General features: G+C 49.2%; 1 protein-coding gene across 1 annotated transcript in view; it reads left to right on the top strand.

The window, feature by feature from the left end:
- Nucleotides 1–298: 298 nt before the first annotated feature.
- ASPM (assembly factor for spindle microtubules) overlaps nucleotides 299–7,713 on the top strand; it is a 119,982-nt gene continuing 112,567 nt past the window's right edge. The window contains exons 1-3 of the mRNA XM_088474056.1: nucleotides 299–640; nucleotides 2,840–2,983; nucleotides 4,598–6,026. Coding sequence (XP_088330182.1) covers nucleotides 401–640; nucleotides 2,840–2,983; nucleotides 4,598–6,026 — 1,813 coding nt within the window. The 5' untranslated portion in view covers nucleotides 299–400. The remainder of the gene's footprint in view (nucleotides 641–2,839; nucleotides 2,984–4,597; nucleotides 6,027–7,713) is intronic.

The following is a 7,713-nucleotide window of genomic DNA, read 5'->3' as shown; positions in this document are numbered from 1 at the left end:
CTGCTGTTATGTTGCTATGCTGCCTGTTGCTAAAGGCGCAGTAGACACAGTAGAGCGCTGATAATGATGATGGCCTCCGCCCCCTGCACAATGCGTTTTAAATAAATCTCTCCCCTGCAATTCGCTGAGCCATGATAGGCATGGCTGTAGTGTGTGCATTGGGTGGGCCGTCCCGCTGTTTCGGGCTTCTATTGGCTATTGATGAAATGAGGGCGTAGTTTACGGAGCCGTTGGACCTATCATCCCTCTCAGGCTCACAATACCTGGAGTTTTGAAATCCGTACTAGTAGTTGTCCTGGGTGCTGGCTGTCAGTGAGTGTGTGGTACCCGGCTGCTGGGACTGTAACCTCCCCGAGTGCCCGGTCCTGTGTCGGGGGGGGGGCCAGGAGCCTGCTGGAACATGTTGTCCATCTCCCCGCCGGCAGTGATAGGGCAGCCGCCGCATGAGGAGACCCCGGTGCTCTCTCTCACACACTTCTCCCGGCCGCCCTTCCTCAGCTTTGGCTGTGTGCGGCCCGGCTCGGCTCGCAGCGCGGTTCTCTTGCTACAGAATCCAACGTCAGACCCGGCCCAGGTAACGGTGCACAAGCTGCCGAGGAATCGCGGCTTCAGTGTCCCGGAGAATGAGATTCTCGTTCAGGTGAGACTCTGCCTCTTGCACCGATGTGTACCTCCATATTTTCCAGCACGTACCTATCACCCACTACACGTGTCCTCTGCTGCCGGTGCCTGTAGGGTGGCTCTGCCCCGCTCTGTAATTACACTATACTTATTACACCCATCTGCTGTATTGCCCGAACCCTTACTGGTGGGTCACATTGTATCAGAACCCTTTACTGATGTTAGTAGTGGGTCACACTACAACTGCCCGACTCTTTACCAGTCACTGATGGGTAATATGCCGGACCCTTATGGTGGGTCTCACTACCAATAATTGGTCGGGCAGAGTGGTTACTGAAAACGTCACCCTATGCCTGATCTCTTAGTTGTTACAAACTGGCCACCCTACACTGGTTGGGTACGGGATCCTAGCGGTCAGAATCCCGTCAGGGTTACGATTCTGACACCTGTCGGTATACTAACCCTCTCCCAACTCTAACCCTCCCTCCCCGGTGCCTAAACCTAACCCTCCCCTTCTAGTGCCTAACGCTAGCCCCCCCCCTAACCCCGCTACCTACCTTTGGGATGCCGGCTCTGGGATTCTGACAGGTGTCAGGATTCCTGCACTGGTATTCTGAGCGCCTGAATCCCCACGGTTGAGGTTATGACCGCATCCAACCTTACACAACTGTCTGACCTCTTACTAGTTACTGGTGGGTCACTCCATGCCCATCCCTCACCTAGTTGTTAGTAGGTCAGACGGGATGTAGTCTGGAACCCGACGGTCTAAATGCCGACCGCCGGCTTCCAGACTGCTTTATCCCGACTAGGGACGAATGACAGGAGTCTAAATGTAGACGCCTGTAATTTGCCCGACGTTGGGAGACTGGCGCCCGGCATCCTGATCGAGTGGATTCCGGGCGTCGCAGCGGACAGCCGCGAGGGGGGGGGGGGTTTAGGTTTAGGGCTCCTGGGGAGGTCTCAGGGTTAGGCACCCCTCTGGGAGGTTAGGGTTAGGCTAGGGGAAGGGAGGGTTAGGCACCCCCGGGGGGGGGGGGGGTTAGGGTTAGGCACCGTCCCGGGGAATTTAGGTTTAGGCAGCGGGGAAGGGGGAGTTAGGGTTAGACACGGGGGTCGTTAGGGTTAGGCACCCCTAAGGAGGGTTAGGGGGGTTAGGTTGGTTGATACTTACCTTTAGGACGATCGGGATTTCCAGCACTGTCGGGCTGCCGCTGTCGGGAATTGAACCGCCGGCGATGCGCCCGGCGGTAACATATCACACCCGGTCAGACTACTGCTAAGAACAGAAAGACACAATGGGCCTGATTCAGAGATTCAAGTTAATGACAGTGCTGCTGGGTATGTGTACACGGCTGAGATGCTAAAAAATTTCCCGGCAGTGTTGACGCAGCCGCCGGGAGATGTATTGAGACGAGCACCTGTGGCTTTGCAAATCCAAGCATCTGTGTACAAAGACGCTTTATCGGTCGCACATCATTCAGTGTAAACAGTTCTGAGTAACTATGGTCGCGCAGAATGGCCACCTGAACTGAGTCGCTGGAGCCATGTGTTGTGTAGATCGCGAGCAGCAGCATGGCCTGCGTTTCTGGCTGCATATCTCGTCACCTCCCCCAAATGGCCCTCATCAATCACTATGCGAGTAAAGAGTCACTGCTAGCGACTAGGGTACTGGACTTTGACGCATGAGTAGTGCGACTTGGATACATGCACAGATACCCGATAATCGGTCAACTTCGGAAACGTCATACCGTACAACTCTGATTCAGGCTCAGTATTCTTTGTAGAACCGCACACAGCAGTTTATGGGTTTTTCTTTTTATAATCAAGGTCACGCTGTCAGGTGGCATCTTCTTGCGGAGTAGTCACCCACTACAGGAAAGTTGATGGACCATTCTGCAGAGTGACTGGCAGATTTCATCCAGCACTTTAGCTGGCACATGAGGAAAAGCTAGAAAAGTACTTGCATTAATGAATCTTGAATAGGGATTGTTTTCTGCAATAACAATTCATATTCATTCATGGACGCTTTCAAATTATTATGTTAGTCAGGTGTGTGAAGCGATTTTATTGAGTTGATTAAAATATTCACTAACTGAGCTGGGTGCTTCTTGCCATTTACAAGGCAAATCTGAATGTTTTATTGGCAGCCTTGGTTGAGAATGACATGCCAACTTCTTCAGTTCCATTGATTTTATTTTTCATGATGTTACCTATGCAGCCTTTTGAAACTGTGCCACTAACCATCACATGGACCCCGCTAGAGGAAGGCGGAATACGAGAATTGGTCACCTTTGTTCTGAATGATATTGTGAAGCACCAGGCTGTGCTCCTGGGACGAGCTGAGCTGCCAAATAAAAAAAAGGTATGTTTAAAAAAAAAAAAAAAGATTAGATCATGCACTTGATAACATAACTGCTTGGCCATGTTTTATACACTGCTGTCATTGAAGTAAGATCTCTATTCTAGCACTTCTGACAATCCAGCATAGATGATGTACTTATAATACAATATTTGGATATTAATATTCTTATATTATTTTGGTATTGGAAGGTTATGAGATACATTTTTATAATTAATGTAATATTTAATGTATATACCACAAATGAAGACCAATCAACTGTTAACAATATAATGTAAAAGGGGATAGGAACGGGATCCCGGCAGTCAGAATCCTGATGCCGGCATCCCGACAGGGTTAGACTATAGACTTGTCGGTCAGTATTCTAACCCCCTCGACCTAACCTCCCCCCCATCCCCCCCCCCCCCTCCATTTGTGCCTAACCCTAACACTAACCCTCCCCCAAACCTCTCTACTTACCTTCGGGATTCCGGCATTCCAGATGCTGGTGCTGGGATCCTGACAAGTGTCGGGATTCCCAGCGCTGGCATTCTGAGCGCCGGAATCCCCACGGTCGGGATATTGACTGCATCCCTGTTAATGGATACTTGTACTGTCTACGGTCTTGCAGCTAATTCACTACATAGAAGGGTATTGCTAAATTACTGATGGTAATACATGCCAATTGTATGTCTTGGGCCATATATAAGCACTTTTGTTATGGATAGGACAGGGCCTTAAAAGGAGAAACAAAGTTACCTCTGCTCCTATCTACAGTAAATGATTTCAAGAACCTGCCATCATTGTAACACCAGTAATTGGAGCAGCACTTTGTCTGACTTAATAGAAACTAGCTCAGGATAATAATGTGTGAGATCTGTGTTTGGATAAGCTTTTTTACTTTCTGGGAATTTAGGCCCTCATTCAGAGCCGTACGCTCTGAGCAGAGCGCACGCTCTGAATGAGGGCCGGGCTCCATTTTCATGGAGCGTCCTCCTGGACGCTCGTATAGCTGTGGGTCACCACCCACAGGCTATACGAGCGTGCTTTGTGATGGCCGCGATGGTCGAGACCATCGCGACCATCGAAATTGCGAGCCGGAGCCTGCGGTTGAGGTTTTCAACCGCAAGCTCCGGAGTGATTTTGGCTCTATCAGAGCCAAAATCACTCCCACTGACATCACTAGTGATGTCAGTGGGCCGGCTTCTGACGGGAGGCGTTCCCGTGGGAACGCCCCCGTCAGGGAGGCACGCCCCCGGCACGCCCACCAAAGGGGGCGTGCTGTCAATCAACATTGACAGCACGCCCCCTTTGATCGGACACAACGAGCGAAGGACTTTCCTTCGCTCGTCGCGTCTGGCGCATGCGCACGACGGAGCTCCCTCCGTCGTGCGCATGCTCAGTGCATAACATCGACCCACTTGCGAGCGGACAGCCGCTCGCGAGTGGGTCTGAATCAGGCCCTTAGTTCCTCACTCTCTTCTCTATACCTGTAAGTTCACTAAATAGCATATTAAAGATTCAGTGCCATTGGATTGTATGCGTTTTAACAACTAGATTGATTCTGTTATGACATATATTCTTTATGACCTATATATTATTCCACAAGTTGAGTTGTATTCATTCAATGTATTGCAGAGAACCCGTTGGAATGCAGCGAAAAAGAAATATTCTCCAGTGGGAGGAAAAAAGGTTTCTGGACTGAAAATTAAAGATCATTGCTTGAAAGGTTTAAAAAGCAAAACCTTCAGTGTAACAAAAAAAAGTTTTGAGACACTGGAGAGTGCAAGGGTCCCACTACAAACATGTGAAAATCTTTCCAAGCCGGTCACCAGTCCATCCCATGTAAGGGGACCTAGACTGAGTGCAGAAAATAAAACGCCAACTATCTTTGTCAGTCCGCTTGCTAATGAAGTACAGGATGTCAACCCGGGATTACTCAGGAGGTCAAAGACCTACCCTGTTTTGTGCACGGCTGAGGATACGACTAGTATACAGACAAATGTTGTTATTGAAGAAGAATGGACTGTAACAGAACAGATGGTTAATAATATATCTATATCCCCAATAAACCCAGTGCATAGCCAAGAACAGCATTTTAATTGTACGCCAAGCAACATTAATGACTTGATAACTTACTCTGCATTGTCTCCTGATGAAATATATAACGCAGAGATTGCTGTCAAATATATTGGTTATTCAGAAAAACCCTGCTCCTTTCAGAAGTCTTCACTTGACTGTTGCACAAATGTGACCGCTCAGACACCACCATTAATCTTGACTACGCCACGGAGAATAACCTTAAGTCCGGATTCATTTGTAAATGATATTTATGTCTCTGATAAATATTTAAATGCAGGTCCTCATACTCCAATTTTGTCACCAGATCAATTTGTGAAAGAGAATTTTCTTATGCCATACTCTGCTTCAGTAGTGTTTGATAATTCCTCTCAAACTAGTGATGCGTCCAAACCTCCGGTTGTTGAAGGAGTGAAGACCATGCAGTTTGTAAGTGAAAGTGTAGACAAACTGCTATCTGATAGGCCACTGGAGGATCCAGACCTGGTGAGTTCCAGGCTAACCTATTGTGTAAAAAAGAAGAGAGAGAGACTTGTTAATTTGCCAGTGACTGATGACTGCCCTGTCACCAAGGATCCTGTGAAACCTCTCATAGCCTCAGCGACTGTTACAAAAGTAAAGGTTGGGGATGGCAATGAAAAGCAAAATCGACCCCAGCTGAAGTCCCGTAGGCGTTTAAAGAACATTGAATTGGAGGACAATGTAGATTCTCCGCTTGTGTATCAAGACTTACCTATGATAACTGTGGCAGATTTGCCAGTTATAAGTGTATCCATAACTTCTAGCTGTTCAGAATCATCTGTGAAGGTATGTACAGGCAAGTCCATCTGTGGTCACAAGAGGAAAAGTGAGGATATTTCTAGTAGTTCTGCTGTGACTTCCAGTGGGTCTGTGATGAATATTTCCAGACAAGCAAAGATGACTGTTCTCTCCAGACCACCTCTATCACAACATGTAAGCGAGCAAGAACCTCTGCGAACCAATGAAGGTAAGGCTCAATACATAATCGTCATGTAACAGAAACTATCCTCTGTTTTAGGTTTGTTTCGCTTATGGAGAGATGCATTAAGTAATATGATAAACTTCATTTTAAACATTATTTCTCCTTCATCCACTAGGGGACACTGGAGTTCAAGACAGTGGGGTATAGACGGTGGTAGAGCAGAGCCTGGCACTTTAAATAATTCTGAAGTGTGACTGGCTCCTCCCCCTCTATGCCCCATCAGCCCCAGTTTTTAGAATGTGCCCGAGAGAGCCGGTCACATAGGGCTGAGCTCCAGCCCACACTTAGTATTTTTTCTTTTATTTCAACTTTATTTTAATTTCTAGCTTTCACAAAGCATTGAGGACAGGCTGACAGAGTACTGCGTCTGTCAGCCTGCTACATGGAGGCATCAGGAGACCCCCCTCCACTAAAAAGAGTGTGTGTCGGAGTCCCAGGCACCCTGGCAGTAGCTCAGGGAGGACACGCCACAGCTTAATATAGAGGCTGTGTCCGTGCTTCCGAATGCCTAGCCGCAGCCCTGATGCCAGCAGTGGTAAGTATAGCTCTGTTCCCCTTATGGGGAACGGAGTTTAATCTGCGGCCCCTCTGCCCCCTCCCAGGCTCAGGTGGTATATACTGTAGTATAACCCCTCCTGGAATCCTGTTATAACGCCGCTAGCGTTGTTACAAGGGGCGGAGGTACCGCGCATAGAGCGCGGATACATGTACAGGGAGACTGTTCAGACAGTCTGTAATGTTGCTGCCTAGCAGCATGCCTGATCCCTGCACAATGAGCGCTGTCTTACTTTATAGAGCCTGACAGCGCTCTGTTTGCTGCTCTCACGAGAGCCGAATCCTCCCTCTGCTATATCCCCACGGGGAGGGAGCCTGCCGCGACCCGCTACTCCCATAAGGGAGTCTACATTGCGCAGCAGCGCGGCTGTTCCCTGCCGCGCTGGTGCTTGAAGAAGCACTGGGCTTCTGCAGGGGGAGGAGCACAGCCGCCGGAGAGCGATGCTGTTATTCACAGCGCCCTCGGCTGCTGGTTGCGGCGCCGGAGATTGCACCGGCGCTGGCTACAATTGGCCGCATGGCGGGGTTTAGGGAGCTGCTCAGCGCGGCTGTTCCCTGCCGCGCTGGTGCTTGTAGAAGCGCTGGCTTCTGCACACAGCCGCCGGAGAGCAAGGCTGTTATTCACAGCGCTCTCGGCTGCTGGTTGCGGCGCCGGTGCTTGTATGAAGATGCACCGGCGCTGGCTATTACGTTCCCGCTCCCCCACTCGCGCTGCTATACCAGCCATTGTTTGCACCCCGCCAGCTTATTGATAAGGGGCGGAGTCTAGTCCATGCTGGCGTGCACAGATGCCGCCATTACCTCCAGCGAGTATTCTTAAACAGCATATGCACCTGCCTTAAAAGGAGCCGGGGCTTATTGCCAGCATCTCCTGCATCCTCACTCTGGAGTTCTGTGGGGGGTGCAACCCTTAACAGGGTTGTGGGTTTTATTCCCAGTACGTCCCTAACTGTTTGGAGTTTGTATGTTCTCCCTGTGCTTGCATATGGCCTCTTCCGTTTTTTTCTTTACTTAAACCTACAGCACCTGGTCTTATTAGGTTTAACAGCACAACTGTGGAGTTTGTAATTTAACCTGCAGTCTTTATATAGATTCTGGCTCTGCCTCATCTCTGTTA

The sequence above is a fragment of the Taudactylus pleione genome, unplaced genomic scaffold (genome assembly GCF_031769625.1).
Source record: "Taudactylus pleione unplaced genomic scaffold, aTauple2 ptg000146l, whole genome shotgun sequence".
Classification (NCBI taxonomy): domain Eukaryota; kingdom Metazoa; phylum Chordata; class Amphibia; order Anura; family Myobatrachidae; genus Taudactylus; species Taudactylus pleione.
This window is presented reverse-complemented; position numbering and strand designations above follow the sequence as displayed.